A 19310-nucleotide genomic window follows, 5' to 3' on the forward strand; every position below is an offset into this window, starting at 1 on the left:
ATTCGTTACAAAAACAAAACAAATGAACCAGATTAGCTGGAAGACAGCAAACACTGAGGAACTTGTGTGAGATTACATTAAACTGCAAACTTACATTGAGTCAATATTCCAAAACATCCTTAGTACAGCTTTAAATGTTCACAATAGTGGCTGTATATATATATATATATATATATATATATATATATATATATATATATATATATATATATATATATATATATATATATATATATATATATATACACACACAGGAGAACTTTGGAGGAAAGCCTTTTACCACCCATTTGCAAGAGCACAACATATACAAATAACAAAATACACCAGTACTATACAGAACAAAAAATACTATAGTACAAGAACTGTCCACAGCTGCAACACAGTGCACACTGAGGACTTGATGCTGAAATTACAAAAAACTGCAAAGTTACATTCAAAAAATACTGTAATAGGAAAAAAAGAATGTAATATAACAAAATAGATTTTATGCTTGGCTGAGGTGAAAAAGTTGGTGTATCAATATGGAAACACTTACTGAATAAAATGAAACGTGACTTAAATGTCCACTGAAGCTTAAGCTCCTCTGAGAATAATAAAAATAGTGGCAAATGAAAACATCACATCTGTGTGGAGCAATGAGGAGGCTGTAACATTCTTACATGAAACTAACAAGAAATGTCATAATTCCATGTTTTCCACATGGTTCTCCATCGTTTGAACTTTGACTGGAGCTCTTTTAATGACGTCATCTCATTGTGTCCTCTTCTTATGCAATGCCTTAATGACGCAGACATCACCAACTGTTTATCTCAAAGCGCTTAACTTCTAATATTCATATGGCGTTAATGGATGGATGGATACATTTTGTGCTGAGTGTGGATAGAAACCTGGCTTATTTCCAGGATTGCAATTTTAATTTCAGGTGAATATTCTACAAAATCCAATGACAACTTTAAATGTTCACACCAGTGGCTATGTATTACAGTCCACCACTCACTTTGTTTTCAGTTTGAAACATCTTCTAGGGCTGCATTTTACATCATACTAAATGTTTTCTATCGCCTCCCAAACCAGATTTAAAAATGCAGCTTAGCGGCGTTCACAAGAGCGGCTGAAGAAATCCTACAGTCCAGCAATGATTTTGTTCTTTAGTCCAAGGACTTTGGGGGAAAGCCTTTCTCCATCCATTTTCAAGAGCACTTTTTGAATGAATTCATAGGAGTATTTCAGCTCTTTGGGGTAAGCCATGTTCAATACATAGATGACTCCCAGCATCATTGCACATGCTTGGGCTACAGATCCAATGTTGTCCAGAATGATTTCTCCTTCAACATAAATGCCAATGTCATCATGTGCTCCAATTTCTCCACCCTCCTTGTTGATGACATATACGCCCATGGTGGAATTCTGCAGGTCTCTCTGGATGTCATCTCCTTCGATGTCCTGTATATTTGTAGAATATAAGAAAAACATGAATTTATGTAATAGATTTTAATGACCTGAAAATTCTAAATTTCTTTATATTTACAATATATAATTACACTGGTCAGTAAAACTATTGAAAATATTTTTGTCAGTTAAATAAAGGTTCATGTGAAGTAGGGCTGGGCGATATATCGCATGAGATCGTCACGCGCATTTCGTCAGTAAAGCCGGTTCCCTGATTACCGCTAAATCGCCATCACTTGCTTTCAAATGAAGCGGCATTTAATAGACAGAGCCGTAGATCACTGAAAAGCCACGCAATATCGCGTTCATTATCGAAGGCGATTCATCTGCGATATTGAACGCGATATTGCGTGGCTTGTCAGTGATCTACGGCTCTGTCTATTAAATGCCGCTGCATTTGAAAGCAAGTGATGGCGATTTAGCGGTAATCAGGGAACTGGCTTTACTGACGAAATGCGCGTGACAATCGCATGCGATATATCGCCCAGCCCTAATGTGAATTAACAAACCACAGATTTTTGTTTTTATGGCATTGTGAAAAATATCCAAACTTTTCTGCAAATGGAGCAGAGACAGAAGTCAGAATGGATTGAGAGATGGACTAACACATTGTTGGTTTTGGTCTTTTAATTGAACAATAAGAAAAATAATGAATAAAGCCTGCCTTATTGTTCCAAGAACCAAACTGATGGTTTAAAATGTTTTAGCCAATTACTGAAAATCTCCAGTCCAGACACAGACAAATGTACATCATCCTGTGACAACATCCATGTTGTTTTACTCTGCAGGATTTCATTTCCTCAACATAAAGTTTGTCAGAGTCTGTTAATAATTACTGGATGTCAGAGTTCTTGAATGCACCAGGGTGTGTTTAGAAAATGGTACCTGCTTTGAAAACTTGTGCAGCAAATTGTTGATTTTTATACAAATATTCTCAACCTTATGGCTACTTATATGGTTAAAATTAATTTTTTTAAAATTGATGCTTTGGAAAATGGTCAGTGGTAATGTTAAAGAACTCCGGTCAATTTTAACATTGAGCTAATTTTTTTGTAAATTTGGAGTGCTGTCAGTACAGAGAACAACGACAGAAATCGGTGTTGCCTACACAGTGTTATCCTGTTTTTAAAATTTGCACCCTGTTGACTTCAATGGGGCAAGTTTTAAACCTGCTTTTAGCCTCTTAACATCCTTGATGTGTCATTACAAATGCCCAGCCATGTGAGCAATTCCTTTAGAGTGAACACGGGTGAATCTGACTGCAGCAGATGTGAAAGATATGAATAAAAGTGATGTTAATTCAGCCAGTGCACATACCTGTATTTATTTCCTGTTTTCGGTTGAAGTCCACAGTAGTCGATTGTCGAGATCACGCGCGTGATCATAGGTAACTAAACCTATGCGCTTGAACTCGACAATCGACTACTGTGGACCAAAAAACAGGTTCTCTGTACTGACAGCACTCCAAATTTACAAAAAAATGAGCTCAATGTTAAAATTGACCGGAGTTCTCCTTTAATGCATTTGTCATCAATGGGCTAAAACATAAAAACACCAGTATGATCCTCTGTAGTGACATGCTTTAGTGGCTAGAGAATTTGCATTAGTTGATTTAAATAAACAGCAGGCTTCCACACTATAATAGCTCTAGACCCCAAAACACGACAGCATGTAGACTGTGATAGGACTACAGCTGCCATAGTTTTGGTGTCAACACACTGATTTTGTTATGCATCGGGTTTGTTTTTGTTGAATGCCCCTTTAAATTCATTTTCTTCTAACTAGTGGGTTAGTGACATTAGGATCTTAAAACATTTTATAATACAAGACAGTACATCTGATTGATAAATGCAATTACAATGACTTGCCTTATACTCCCGAATGAGATGTCCATCATCCTCACCAAGGTAGATGCAAAGTGCCTTGAGGACTGCTGCCCTTTTAAGATTGATGTCACTTGTAGCCTGTGTAAAAGGATTACAACTATTAAAATACAATAAATAATAAAAAATGTCTTGAAACTGTAGAATATTTCAAACCTGTGGTAACCTCAAAAATATATACACAATGACTTCATTATACATTCTGTAAATGGACTGCCTTCTTTAGCTAAAGAATGTTAGTGTATTGTGACTTAATTTTCATAAAATATCAGGTCTGAATGTGTAGGGTGATAGGGTGACAGTTCAGTCTGCATGGTAGGTGCAAATGTACCAAAAGGTCTCCGTTTTAAAACAAAAATGTAGTAGTGTGGATGTAGCCTTAGGAACCTTGCCCCTTACAAATAATCAAGGCTGGCACTAGACAGGTACATTTCAGGTTTCTCCACAGTGTATATGATATTTTCTACTAAAATGTAAAAACATGTTTACCTCTTGCAAGATCGCCAGATGTTTGGCTAGTTTTTGGCCAGAAACACCTCCCTTTTTGTTGAAAATAGATGTCAGCTGGGGTAAATGGCTGTCCAACTGAGCCATGAAGGTTGTTTCAAGTGGGACGGTTGTTATGCGCTGGAATTCAGCATTTATCTATTACACACACAAAAAAAACAACAGAAGACAAAGAGCACTGTGATCAGCCATCGGTGTAATGATATTTTGTAGCTATTAAATAGATATATTCTAATTTCCTTATATTAGGTGTACAGTGTGTTCTAGCCAGATGTATTGCTATCAATCAAGGGTAATGGCAAGAAATCAAAACTGGACCAGCAGCCTGCATCCTTATTTAAACCTTGCTAATATTTTTTTATATTTACAATGGGTCAAAGTGCAATGTAAAAACCCTGGGAGCAAGCATGTGCTTACCTCATCAATGTGAAAAAGTGCAGGCCACCTGGCTTTAAACTCTCCGGCAGCTGGATTTTCCTGCACTACCTCTTTTCTTCTGTAGGAGAATGTTTTTGACATCTTCTTTTTTACACATGATGCACTGTTTCTTTGTCTGACATCATTCAACATTTCAAGTCTGACATTTTCTAAGCTTTCATCCGTTTCACCAGCAGGGTGTGAAGGACAAAAGTTGACTTCAGCCTTTTTAGGCTTCTTTACATTTTTGGCTGGGAGGCAGTCATCACTACGTTTGTTTTTCAAAGCATTTACAGTCACTTCTGGAAAGCCAATTGTTCGCATCTTTGTTCTGTAATTAGCCATTTTATATTTTAGGCTAATCATCCAGCCATAGTAACCAGTGGCAGATGGTTCCTTCAAACAGGGAAATTTTTTGATGAGTGCCTCTGCTACATCATCTATTTGGTAATTTTGTGGGTACGCTGTATACTGGAAGATCTCCTCGGCTAGCTTCTCTAAGATGTCAGACTTTAACCCTGGAGTAATCTTCAGTTGAGTGCCAGTTTCTCTGAAGCGGTCATTTCCACGTTGAAGCTGCACCTCTACATTGTATGGAAAGTGAGGAATGGGGAATTCACGTGGCCATGCACGTGATCTCAATTCATTGTCTGAATGTGGCAGAATGATGGTGTCATCCGAGTCTGTTGTGGACAATGAGGCCTGTGAGGAAATGGGAGATGTTTGGTTGCTCACTGGTGCTCCAGATGATCCAGAAGTGCTGGGAGCATTCTGCATTACAGAAGATGGACTCAAACCCACATCATTTAGGGGGGTTAGAGTTAGGGTTGCCATGTACACCAACTTGATTGTACTTCTGTCCTTTATGTCTTGTACTGATGTAACATTCATGAAATCATTGTTGAAGTCAGGATCCATGAATTGAATACGAAAGTCTGTTTCAATTCCAAATGCTTGGCAAATTGTATTGTGGAACTCTGCCAAAGTTTCTGGCATTCCTGAATGGAGATCAAGTCTTCTATAGTCATCGTCGCCCACAATGACTCTCAACTTCAGATGCTGTGCCATTCTTCAATCTAATTGTTAAAAAAAAAAAAAAAAAAAAAAAAAAAAAGGTAAATCAGAATTTCGTACTATTGTTACTTAGGTATAACTTTTTATGAACCGAACCAGAGCAGGAACATACCACCATACAATTCCAATCTGTAATGTTATTCTGCACTTGAAAACACAATGAATTTTTACCGTTACTTTCTTTGCGTGGAATGAAGAACACTGAGATATTTTTTTCTTTGTTTGTGGTTGTGTGGTAGTTCTTCCTTTGAACATGATATATTTAAACTGACAGATTTGAACACTAATTTGTATTATTTTAGTCACAAATGTTTTCCTTAACATGTACATTTATATAATGGCAACATGAGGGTAGTTTAGTACAGGGAGATGTCAGATGATTAGATTGGATTTCCCTAAGAAAATTCTTTCTATCATTACTAAAAACAAAATTATTCCTCCTGTAAGAAATGTTAGGCTGCCCTCTTGTTACCATATTTAGTGTATTAGTGTATGAACTCATGCAGCGTATGAACACAACACGAACTACCATAATCCAACCTTGTATCTGTATGAATCGTTTAAGTGTCACCATTCGCCGGCCTCCAATCCTGTAATCTGCCAAGGGGTACTGGTCCAACAAGGCACCAAGTTGAATGAGGGAGACTTCTGAAGTGGGACATAACTCAAATGCCCTAAAATGCTCCCTATACCATGCATCAAGCTTTTTAACAATAAAGCTCAAGCTTTTCTCCACTACAACCATCTGGATAACCTCTGCAAACTCTGGTAAGCCACCTACAGAGCCATGAACAACAACCATACCTTCTCTGTAGTTAACTCCATTAACAGACGCATTCTTTGTGAGTTGAATGTGAGTAATATCAGGGTATTCCAACTGCAGAACCTTCTGCACATCCTGATGCAAAATGTCAACAGAGACAGTTGAGACAGCTGAGACAGTCAAGCTAGAAGTTTCGGTTGTGGTTGACGCCAAGTTATAAGCAATCATGAACTGATGCTTCACCGCCATGGACAAGAGTACGTTTTTAAAGCAGCGTGTGTGACGGACCACCTGCTTAAAAAAACTGTGTTTCGCCTCAAACCTCATTGTCCACAACCCAACTAGTGGACCAAAAAATCTGATCATCTGTGGATAATGTTCCACAAAATGATGTTTCGGCAACAGGTTTAGACCAGGAAAAACCTCTTGTAACCTAGCTCTATGGTCACAAATCTTGGCTTCAAGGAAAGCAATGGATTGTGTTGTGTGCACTGGTGCAACAACTAGCTCAACGATATCTTTAAGGTCCAAAATGACCTGCCAGGCAGGTTCATCTGGGGGCACCAAATGTCCAATCAAAAGCGGAAGCAATCGCAAAAGACACCAATTTTCATGCGCATTTCCTCCAATGCTTTTCTTCAGCATGAATGTCCTGGGAATAGCATGAGGACGATTACTTTTGTCTGTCCACTTGTAAGGAAATTTCTGAATGGACTCATTGAGTTTGTCAAGTGTGAAATACTTTTTTGAAATTAACAAGTTGAGGCAGTGTGCCAACTCAACTGGTAATATGCCTTCAAAGATGTCATGTGCAACATCTGGAGGGTAGCCTGTGCAGACATTAAAATGAGAAAGATATGAAGAGAAAACACACTTCCTTTTAACACCGTAACAAGGTTGTGCATTGTCCTGTGCTGATCTAACATGCATTTCATGCATCTCTTTGCTTCGGAGAGTAAATGTCCCTGAACTCACTTCGCTCTCCTGAATTTCCGACTTTTTTGCCACACAAAAGCGGCAAATGTATTCACCTGCAAAACTTTCAATAAATCCAGCAATTCCATGTGCCCCCAAATTGTCTGCTACAACACACTGTATTGTGCCTTTAACAAAATCTCCAAGCTGAGCAATAAAAATACCTTGACTTTCCAAAATGGCAAGATCCCTCAACAAGGGCTCTAGTACCTTTTCATAGCCATATTTCCTCACATCATCAGATCTGCAGAGTAAGGCCAAATAAATTGAAGACAATGAAGAATGACAACCTGGTGGTAAATTGCTGAGAGTCCAGTAAACGCCACAGATCTTGTGCTTTTTACGAGATGTGCCAAGTGGATTACAAATTTCGAAATCATCCACATAAAAATTCAACAACACTCGCACCTCACCTTCTGACAAAAAATGGTTATCCTTGAAAAACTGACCATCTCGAAAAGACTCGTATTTCACTTCTCCTCTGCCCTCTGATATGAGGTGATTATCTAATGCTTTGTTAAGAATGTGACCATTAGTAAAAAGCTGCTGTAAAAACTTTAATAGTGGAACATACTGCAGCGTTCTTTTATCTTTGTCATCCAAGATATATTCTATGGGTTCCACAACTTGAAAATTGTCTCTGTAGTATTTTTTGCGCTTAAAGGATGTTGCCAAAGGACAACCTTTGCCAATTGACTTATAGACCGGATTAGATGTACACAGGGCCGATGCAAGTTCGTCAATGACTGACTTGTCAATTTGCAGGTTGTAACTATTCAGTGTGTCATGTATCACATTTCTTGTACTACACAAAGATGCTGTGCTCAACAAATATTGAAATTCTTCCAGCAATTCATCAATTGCAGCACTTGGCACATGAAAAATATTTTCCAGCTTTAATAACACTGCAGCAATTTTTTGTTCTATTATCTCTGGCTGATCCTTTGACTTATCTAAATCAATGTCATCAGACTGACTTTCATTACAGAATTCTTCACTGTCTGAAACACCAGGCTCTTCAGTTTCAGCTACACTAGTTCCCTGGACTACACCATGCTTAAAATCTCTCAACGTATGTAAGCTGTGCTTCCGACTTTTATGCGACTTGAAGGTGCTGTATACATTGGATGTGTATTCACAGCCTTTAAACATACATGTGACTGTCTCATTGTTTTTCAGATGATGGCCTATGTGCACAAAATAATCATGTTCTGTTCCAAGTTCACTACAGCCACATAAATGACAGGAAAATGAAGTAAATATGTCAGAGTGCTTTAAGGTATTTTCGTGATTCCTTGACAAATGTGACAAAAGTGAATTCCAAGTCGTAAATACGCATGGACAATTAGGGTATATACACTTAATATGATGGCCACGCCCAAAATGACTATGTTTTAGTCTGTAATGTTTAAGAATTTCTGATCGCCTAGACACTTCCGCACCACAGTCTTTACACTGCCACATAAACTAGAGAAACCACAAAGAGAGAAAAGGGGACAAAAATCAAACATTAGTGATGGTGTCATAACAGTCACATCCGGGGCATGGTGATCCGCTTCAACTTTGATTACATAAAGCTATGCTCTGTAAAGACAACTAAATGTATAGTTTTTTGTGACTTAGTTTGGGCCACGGAATCTCATATTAAGCAAACAGAAGCTTTACTCAACAGATTAAGGGCGTACTCACACTCAGCACGGAACTCGCACATAAACTCCACTGTGCCGTGCGAGAGAGAGCGCTTTTCTCAAAAGAGTGCAGTGTTTCCTAGACAAGGAAAGCATAACCGTGGGGGGACAATCGTGCTTGGGCACGGTACAAGGCAACCGGGCCTAGTGTGAGTACGCCCTAAGAGTAACAGTGTATCAGTGGCAGATTTACTTTGCACTGCTGTTAGTAATTACTGTTATAGAAAGAACAAATACACACAAGCACGCCTAGCAGGAAGCTAGACATGAAGAAAATGTCTGTGTACTGGTACTTTTATAGCAGCACTTCTCTATGAATTATATGATGATAAAGTACCAGCGTTGAGATCCCCCCCATAAATAAAGAACAAAATGTATACCACACAGTTGCAGAACATTTTTAGCTTTCTCCGTAGCATCACTGCTGTGATCAGTATAGCTGTTAAGATGCATGTTAAATGCACTTACCAAAACAATATGAGCTCCCCAAAGAATTAGGTTTTGGTCCACATCACACCAAGACAATCAGATATGAGAATAACCTGCAACAGAAATAAAAATGAGCAGGGATTAAAAAGATAAATTGTAAGCATGTTGAGGAAAAAAGTAATTGTCCAATAATCACAAACTTGTGTCAGCACAAAACATGTTAAAGCCCACGACTCAAATCAGATCACTACAACCTAATTTCTGTCCAAGTCCAAAATTTAATAATACCTTATTACTATAAAAAAATATCCAACAAATGGCAGATTAAGAGGGTGGAAGTGGACAGACAGACATGGACTTCATTTTCAGGAAAGATTATTTTAATTATCAACTTATTTATTCACAGCGGGACTATTTTCTTGCAAGCGTGTTATTCCTCTTATAAATTACTTAAGAGCATTTAGAAATGACATCAGAAAATAATGCTTTCAAAGCTTTAGATGCTCTAAGCATACAGACAGGAAATTATATGAAACAAGAGGGGTATATTGAAGTTTCTGGAAATTGTGTGAATTAAGTACAAAATAGATTTGGTTTCTTAAATTAACTACCATTGTTTGTACAACAATGCATGAAATATAAACACCTGTACAATGTTTTAGAATAAATAATTGTGTAAGGTTATTTACATCGTGTCAGATCATATTATATGGCGATTTTTTATAAACTGTTTGTGAAATCAGAAACAGAAAAATCTCTTCACAATGCAGTCCACAAGCCTACAACTACTAAGTACATTGTGAGATATAACTGAGTCAACAAGTCAAGACCCCTGCCAGCTCTTAGTTTTGTAAATTTAATTAATTTGTTAATTTAATTAAAATTAATTAATTATTTTTTCTGTCTTCATGCCATATCACTAACTATTAATATTTGTATTTTTCATGTTCCACTTCTATACTAAAAGTATTAGTTTGAAATTGGGAGCAATAAATGCAGTGCCAACATAATTGGTCTTTGTGTTTAGAGCAGAAACAAAGTTGAACAACATCAACCTGCTAGCTAAACCCACATTCTTATCCCTGTCGTCTTCTGCCTACCACTTCAGGTTAACTGGTCTTTCACTGGACTATCGGCTGTGGTCGTACTAGCTGGTCCTCTCGTGTCATCTGCAAATCTCCTGCTATTTAGTTATGAAACATTTGCATGCTTCTACTACATGTACTTTCAGCCCCACCTTTACGTTTTAAGCTCTGATAAGGCGAGTCGGATACCGTCCACGAGGACTGCTACCCATGCCGCTACCACGAAAGAGAAGCTTGTTTTTTTTTTTTCCTACCCGCATTCCGCGAAGACCTGCCTCTGATTGGCTAGTGTTCGTTGCATTCGTTGGTTAGGTTTGCGCAAGTGGAGTGACAGGCCTTGAAAAATGTCACGGTCGGTCGGAGCGGCAGAGTAGGGGCGGGTCTACAGGTGTGAAAAAAATACAAACTTTTAAAGAAACGGTAAATTCAGGCACCCAACGTTACCTAGGCCTGCCATTATGATTATGTAGAAACATAAATTCTTGCCGTCAGTGCACATTAACCACCTTTTACCAACATGATTTCACAGGTGTATTTTGTCCTAATGTTAACACATTGACAAAATTAGAAAACATGCTTACAGCCAGTCAGGAATAACGTTAATGTAATGTTAGGCTTGGCCAGTCTAACGTAACGTACAAGCCTAGACAGCAAGGAAGGTGCAGCTACAATTAACGTTAACATTCGTAAAACTGTTTTGCTTTTATTCGGCTTCCACAAACTAATAAATAAGTCAAGACAAACACTGAATTCACCAAGCATTTAACACTTAAGCTAAGTTAACTTACTAACCTTACACAACTCACGTGGTTAAGCTAGTCGCTGAACCTTATCTAATGTAATTTATATAAAAAAAACACACAAACTTAGCATTAGCTAAACACTGTTTAAGTAACAAATATAACACACCAATGATTATATATTGCTTACCGAAAATGCAGAGCTGGATGCAGCATTCAAACGAGTGCATCACGTTCAATCCCCAAAGCCTTGGCGCCTTCAGAAAAAAATGTGTCTGCACATGCGCAGACCGGACAGTATATGGAAATTAAATGAAACGTATTTTTTTCTAATTACTTTTAATTGAATGAAATTAACTTGTTTTAAACAAGGGCAGTGAATTTGAAAATTAGTTACAGCTACAATTAACGTTAACATTCGTAAAACTGTTTTGCTTTTATTCGGCTTCCACAAACTAATAAATAAGTCAAGACAAACACTGAATTCACCAAGCATTTAACACTTAAGCTAAGTTAACTTACTAACCTTACACAACTCACGTGGTTAAGCTAGTCGCTGAAACCTTAGCTAAAGTAATTTATATAAAAAACACACAAACTTAGCATTAGCTAAACACATTTTTTTTCTATAAAATGTTTTAAAGTGTAAACAGAACCCTGTTTAAGTAACAAATATAACACACCAATGATTATATATTGCTTACTTACCGAAAATGCAGAGCTGGATGCAGCATTCAAACGAGTGCATCACGTTCAATCCCCCAAGCCTTGGCGCCTTCAGAAAAAAATGTGTCTGCACATGCGCAGACCGGACAGTATATGGAAATTAAATGAAACGTATTTTTTTCTAATTACTTTTAATTGAATGAAATTAACTTGTTTTAAACAAGGGCAGTGGATTTGAAAATTAGTAATAAAAAATAAGTAGGATTAAATAACACATTAAAATCAGTGAAATTAACCAGATAAAAACATGTAACATTTACAAGGGGTCAGAATCATTTTTTTCAGTGTGTTGTTGATTTTGATGATTTAACAAGTTTAGACAATTCTTCCTCTCCTAAAGCATTAAATGAAATGAATTTTTCCTCAGGGACACTACAATGCAAGGTCTGACACGATACTGTAGTAGACGGTTGCATGGTTATAATTTTCTCTCTAATATTATCAATCTTGCAAGTAAAGAAGTTCATAAAGTCATTACTGCTGTGCTCTTTGGAAACATCAGAAGTTCATTTCTTGTTAATTTAGCCACTGTATCAAACAAATACCTAGGGTTGTGTTTATTTTCTTCTAAGAGTTTTGAAAAATAGGCAGATCTAGCAGTTTTTAAGGCCTTTCTGTACTCAATCATTTTCTCTCTCCACGAAATGCGAAATACTTCTAGTTTTGTTTTCTTCCAGCTACGCTCCATTTTTCTTGCTGCAGTTTTTAGGGCCCGAGTGTGCTCATTGTACCATGGCATTGGATTAAATTCCTTAATCTTTTTTAAACGCAAAGGAGCAACTGAATCTAATGTGCTGGAAAAGACAGAGGCAATAGTTTCTGTTGCAACATCAAGGTCTTCTAAGCTGTATGGTATGCTAAGGCGATGAAACTGATCAGGAAGATTATTTATAAAGCGATCTTTAGTGGTAGAAGTGATGGTTCTACCATATTTATGGCGGGGAGGCAGTTTAGCTGCTTTCACCAAATGTAATATACACGAGACTAGATAATGATCTGAGATGTCGTCACTCTGCTGCAGAATTTCAACGGCATCAATATCGATTCCATGTGACAATATTAGATCTAAAGTATGATTACGACAATGAGTGGGTCCCGACACGTGTTGTCTAACACCAATAGAGTTTAGAATGTCTGTAAATGCCAATCCCAATGAGTCTTTTTTATTATCTACATGGATATTAAAATCACCAACAACAAGGACTTTATCTGCAGCTAGTACTAACTCTGATAGAAAATCAGCAAATTCTTTAATAAAGTCTGTATGGTGTCCTGGTGGCCTGTATACAGTAGCCAGCACAAATGTCAGCTTACATAATGTTACGTAAAGCACCATCACTTCGAAGGAATTATATTTGAAAGACTTTTGACTAATACTGTAAATATTACTATAAATTACAGCAACACCTCCCCCTTTGCCTTTCTGTCGAGGATTGTGTCGATAATCATAACCTTGAGGGCTGGACTCATTTAAAGTAGTGTAGTCGTCCGGTTTTAGCCAGGTTTCTGTCAAACACAGCATATCTAGATTATTGTCTGTGATAATATCATTTACAATAAGTGCTTTTGAAGAAAGTGATCTAATATTTAACAATCTAAGCTTTATCATTTGTTTATCATTATTATCTCGATTTTTTTATTTGTTGAACATCAATTAAATTTTTTTCATTAAATGGGTTTGGAAGTTTTTTGTTTTTATTTATTCAGTCTCTATGTGATAATATCTAAGTGTAAGAGTTTCTATGTGTTGGGATTTATCTGACTTCTTTATCTGGGAATCACAAAGTTACGTCGCTGGGACGTTATTCGGGACGTCCCTGCAACTAATATGAGCCGATCCAGTTACGTTTTTACAACGTGCCAGTTTGGTAGTTGAGACGTTACTGTCACGTTCCAGCTATGTACCGCTATAACATCACCACGACGAATATGGGAATCACAAAGTTACGTCCCTAGAACGTTATTTGGAACGTCGCTGCGACTAATATGAGCCGATCCGGTTACGTTTTTACAACGTGCCAGTTTGGTCGTTGAGACGTACTCCTCACGTTACAGAGATGTACCACTATAACGTCGCCACGACGAATATGGGAATCACAAAGTTACGTCCCTAGAACGTTATTTGGTACGTCGCTACAACAAATATGGTCCGGTGTTATGAAATATTCGGTGTCTGAGATTTTCGGTGACACTGGGCGGAGCTTACATGAATATTCAAGAGTTTCCTGTTTTGAGTTAAAGCGCCACTGAAAATGATAGTGCACGCTCTTCGGCTTACATTAAAGGTAATTAGCATATGTTTCAGCGTTAAACGAAGTCAAGCTTATATTCTAACTGTTATTGATGCACACGATTTTATATATAAGCTATATTGTGTTATATCGTGTCATGTGTTAGCTATGTTTGATACGAACACAGCCAAGGATTCGCCAGGGGTGTCGTTAGGATTCGCTAAACGAGCCAATAGCGTTTTAAGTAGCCTATTTCTGTATTACCTTGAGTCTTTTAAACATATAGTTTTGAAAATTTGCCAAAATGTATGGTAGCATAATAATATTAATTGTAAACTCCTGTGGTGAAGGCAGCAGTAAATTTTCCTAGTTTGCAGAAGCACTTCTAATCTGGGTAGACTTGAATTTCTATATGAAATATGTTTCAAAAATTGCACACATGCTAGAAAACATGTTAATGTACTTTATATATAGTTTATTTATTATCCAAATAGGCCACAGTGAATTACGCATGTGATGACTAATATAATATCTATAGCCAATATTCTTTCATTCCCAAATAGGACTTTTGCCAATAAATATCCCTGTACACCAGATAAAGCAGACACTTTTATTTTTCACTTTGAACATGACAGTGTATTAAAAATTTTAATAATACATGTTTGTTGTAATGTCATTTTATTATATATTTCAGATTGAATGTGTCAGTAGCAAAGGCTGGTATCACAAGAGCAGACCAAACTTTTATTTGTCTGGGATCCCAAGACCCTTTGTAAAGTGTGTTTAAATACAAGTGTTTTTGCTAATTAAATATGTCATATGTCGTGACTTCTTCTCATTTATGAATAAAATACCAACACAGAATCAGTTGCTCTTTTTTTATTCAAAGTGAAACTACTCTCATTATTTACTTTCATTTTTGATTTTACAGATATGCAAATTACTACATGGTCTATTATTTTAGCAGCTAATTTAACATAAATACAATTTTAATTGTTATGGAAAGCTTGTAGAATAGAACTAATACATTTCATTGTGAATATACTGCAGGTTTGATCTTTTAGTTCCATAGTTTCATATCAACACTGTGTTAAACTGAATCCTGATTCACAGTGCTTCATGTTTTTTCCACATTAAATTTTTTTTTTTTTGTAAATGAAATGCATCATTTTGTGGGGAAAAAGATTGAAAATGTTTCCTAATAATATGAAAAAAATAACACTTAACTTTAGGATTTAATAAAGTCTCTTTAAAAATATTTACCAACTGAGCAAGCAATTAAGAAATGACAGAACAATCACAGTGGTATGTATATATGTCTGATTATCCACATAACAATAATATTCCTCATACTCCTCATACAATTGTCTTCTCCATATACCCTAAATATTTTTAAATAAAACCTGCATTAGTAACTTTTAGTTTTGTAGCTGATCAATTTAACCACTTGTAATTCAATTTTAACATTTTAATTGTTGTGGAAAGCGCATTAAAATAAAACCTTGTGAAAGTGCTGCAGGGAAGCTAATATCACTGTCTCATGTTTCTATTCATAGAGAGCATTGTGTGTTTTGCAGAAAAAGGATAAAGAAGGTTTACATTAATTAATGCAAGTCAAAAACAAAACGGAACATAAATCTAACTCTCAATGTGTTTTAAAAATAATAATGTCTGGTTAAAGTTATGCAGGCTATCTGAGAAAGCAATAGGGAATGACACAATCACAACTGAAACTTTTATTATGCAACCACAGATACATTTATACAAGTTATCTTCTCAAACGAACTAAAATCAAATCAAAACAGTTGTAGCCTACTAAAACAAACAAACTCGATGTTGGCTCATTCCCTAACGATAGACCACCAGTGGCCGTAATCACTACTAAAGTATATCTCACGACACAATGTAACCTACAAACTATTGAGCATACATAAACGTTATTAATAAAAAAAGAATCATAAATTCATTCGACGCGGAAACACAATCACGCTACAGAAAACAGTTCTGTGATCCAAGGACAGTCCACTAACATTTTCAGTGGCGCTTTAACTCAAAACAGGAAACTCGTAAATATTCATGTAAGCTCCGCCCAGTGTCACCGAAAATCTCAGACACCGAATATTTCATAACACCTGTTCAGTTACGTCGTCACTCTGTCATAACGGATACTTCTTTTTGGTCTAGTCAGTGGGGAGATAAGATGTTGTTTAGCCATGGTTCCTCCCACTCAGCAGGTAGCCTACTTCAATTTTATTTAACAACTGTCCAGGGAAAATAATCCAGATCTGATCTAAGTGGACATTAATTGGTTAGTGGTTGTTTTAGACATTGAACATATTTTTTTCATTTTGGTTAATGTTTATGGCCACAATAATGTTAAACTAAATCAAAATAATAAAAATTTATGTAATCTTCTGTAATCTCTGACTTAAAAAGAATCTACCTTACAGATAATATTGTTGTAGGTGGAGATTTTAATGTTGTACCAGAAGAGACACATGATAGACATCCACCCAAAAGTATTTCCTCTCGACCAAATCCTTTGGTTTCCCAATTTTGCATTAGTCTTAAACTGATAAATATCTGGAGATATCTCAATCCTAATCTCAGGCGGTTCTCTTGGTCAAAACCCAATGCCTCCAGCAAATCAAGAATTGACTATTGGCTTATTTCAGATAATTTACAGTTATTTGTTAAAGACTGCGCTATTTCAGCAGCACCTTTGACAGACCATTGTGCATTTCACTGTTATTCAAACCAAATCATAACACTTCAAGGATTAAGGGATATTGGAAGTTTAATTCTGATTTACTTAATAATGAGAGATTCTGTAATAAAGTTAAATATTTAATTTTGGAAATTAAGAACAGTAGTAGTTTTAATTCTAATAAAGCCAGATGGGAGTTCCTCAAATTTAAAATTCGTAAATTATCTATTAATTGTAGTAAAATACTTGCCAAAGTAAGGAGACAACAGGAACATAATATTATTAATGAGATTAATAAATGTTGTAGCGAAAGTGTTTTGAGTGATACTGGAAAAAGCAAAATGGTCTCTCTACAATTAGAACTGGACAATCTTTACATTAAGAAAGCTAAAGGTGCATATACAGGGAGTGCAGAATTATTAGGCAAGTTGATTTTCTGATCATATTTTTTTCCCAAGCACATTTTACCAATTCCAATCCACATCAATCTTAATAACTACTATTAATATTGTTTTTAATCATTTATAAGTGATATATAATTGTTCATGAAGGCTGGAAATGAAGAATTTATCTTCCAGAATCTGGCAGTAAGTTTTGGAAGATCATTTTTAGTCCATCTCTGCAAGACAGACATTTCAGGATAAGAGATGGACTAAAAGTGAACTCAAACACCTTACTGCCAGATTCTGGATAAATTCTTCAAACAGTGGTACAAGAGGATGTGGTGCTGGTCCATCAGGAGTCATTCTCAAGCTGTCTGTCTATAAGCCCTATTAAAACCCAGTCTTCATGTATTTTATAACACTTCAGCTTGTGATTCTTATCAAGTGCAGGTCATTTTTTAGGATTCTTTAGCTAACCTAAGTCTCTGAGATCCTAACACCTTGCACTTCTGGAGACTCCAGGTAGGTTACAGCTCTGGAAAATGGTGGCGCTGGAGACTAAAGGGTTCCTGATGGTTTCACACTTAATTCTTCACCTTAATTCTTAATTATTTTGCAGTTAACATGTGTCTTTTCTTTTCCACCTGTTTTTGTCTGACCCTGCTGACCCAATGAGCATTTTGCTGTCCCTTGGTCATGCTTTAACTTTGCAATTTCTAGTATTGCATTAGTATTGCGTCCTTCTCATGAGTATTTAATAATTTTTGACTTTTCAGTCTGAGTTAAATCTCTTTTTTGGCTCATTTTGCCTGTAAAAGAAAACTTGCCTAATAATTCTGCACACCTGAATATAAGGCATTTTTCATTTCCAGCCTTCATGAACAATTATATATCACTTATAAATGATTAAAAACAATATTAATAGTAGTTATTAAGATTGATGTGGATTGGAATTGGTAAAATGTGCTTGGGAAAAAAATATGATCAGAAAATCAACTTGCCTAATAATTCTGCACTCCCTGTATACGCTCTAGAGTTAAGTGGATAGAAGAGGGTGAAAAAAGTACTTCTTTTGTAGATTAGAAAAAAAGACAGCAATCAAGTAACTCAATCCTTTCACTAATGATTAATGGCGCTGAATGCACAGATCCTACTCTAATACGTAAGTCTATCAATAAATCTATCAATAAATAAGTAATATCTAAATCTATCAGTAAATCTATCAGTAATCATTAATCAGATAAATCTATCAGTAATAAATCTATCAATTCTACAGTGACTTGTATTCTTCCAACTTCTCTCCAAACAAGAGTAATGATTTCTTCGATAAAATAATAAACTTTATTCCACGTATTGACGATGATTGGAGGGATTGTTGTGATGCCGACTTGCATATTGAAGAACTTGACTCAGCGGTTCAAAACCTTAAATTAAACAAATCTCCTGGCCCTGATGGCCTCACAGCTAATTTTTACAAATTCTTTTGGAATGATATCAGAATATTATTATATAATGCTTTTGTTGAATCCATTGAAGACGGTTTCTTTGGCCCCACTATGAATCAAGGTCTGATTACATTAATCCCTAAACCAGATAAAGATATGAGATATATGGATAATTTTCGTCCAATTACATTGCTTAATAATGATTATAAAATTTTCACACATATATATGTTAATAGATTAAAAGTGGGCATTAATAATTTCATTAACGAATCACAATCAGGCTTTCTTAAAGGAAGATCTATTCATAATAATATAAGGTTGGTGATGGATTTGTTGGAGTACAGTCACTTGATAGACGATGATGGATTCATTTTATTTTTAGATTTTCAAAAAGGCCTTTGATATCATAGAGCATGCTTTTCTTTTTTTTTCTTTTTTTTCTTTGGTGAACGGTTTATTAATGTTATAAAAATGATTTACAGAGACATGAATAGCTCCGTTTCTCTCCCTTTTGGTACTACACAAAGATTTCAGATTGGCCGTGGAATAAGACAGGGTTGCCCATTGTCCCCTCTTTTATTTATTTTAGCTGTAGATATGCTGTCCACTCTGGTTAATCATGATGTATCTGTGAAGAAATTAAATGTATTTGGGAAAACTTTAGCAATTAGTCAGCTAGCAGATGATACAACATTATTTTTACAAAACAAAGACCAAATTCCTTTAGCTATCTCTCTAATCAATTATTTTTGTAAAGCTTCAGGCCTTCAACTTAATCTAAACAAATGTGAACTTTTGGCTCTACACC

The 19310-nt window shown here is 36.1% G+C and overlaps 1 protein-coding gene across 4 annotated transcripts; it reads right to left on the reverse strand.

The window, feature by feature from the left end:
* Positions 1-233: 233 nt before the first annotated feature.
* Positions 234-11970, reverse strand: LOC125264262. Of its 4 annotated transcripts, XR_007184043.1 has the most exons (9): positions 11719-11970; positions 11201-11285; positions 10525-10652; positions 9225-9298; positions 4257-5332; positions 3822-3977; positions 3318-3413; positions 1063-1443; positions 234-373 (listed from the first exon to the last, which is right to left on the reverse strand). XR_007184043.1 is itself a non-coding variant. In XM_048183474.1 (7 exons), the coding sequence occupies exons 4-7, from the start codon at positions 5322-5324 to the stop codon at positions 1123-1125; spliced, it is 1641 nt and encodes a 546-aa protein (XP_048039431.1). In that variant the 5' UTR covers positions 5325-5332; positions 9225-9298; positions 11201-11285; positions 11719-11969; the 3' UTR covers positions 234-1122. The 4 variants fall into 4 exon arrangements, 3 of the variants coding, with proteins under 3 accessions (XP_048039431.1, XP_048039433.1, XP_048039432.1); XM_048183474.1 differs by lacking the exon at positions 10525-10652 and having other exon boundaries at positions 234-1443; positions 11719-11969; XM_048183476.1 differs by lacking the exons at positions 10525-10652; positions 11201-11285 and having other exon boundaries at positions 234-1443; positions 11719-11969.
* Positions 11971-19310: the final 7340 nt, after the last annotated feature.

The sequence above is a fragment of the Megalobrama amblycephala genome, linkage group LG3 (genome assembly GCF_018812025.1).
Source record: "Megalobrama amblycephala isolate DHTTF-2021 linkage group LG3, ASM1881202v1, whole genome shotgun sequence".
Taxonomy (NCBI): Eukaryota; Metazoa; Chordata; class Actinopteri; order Cypriniformes; family Xenocyprididae; genus Megalobrama; species Megalobrama amblycephala.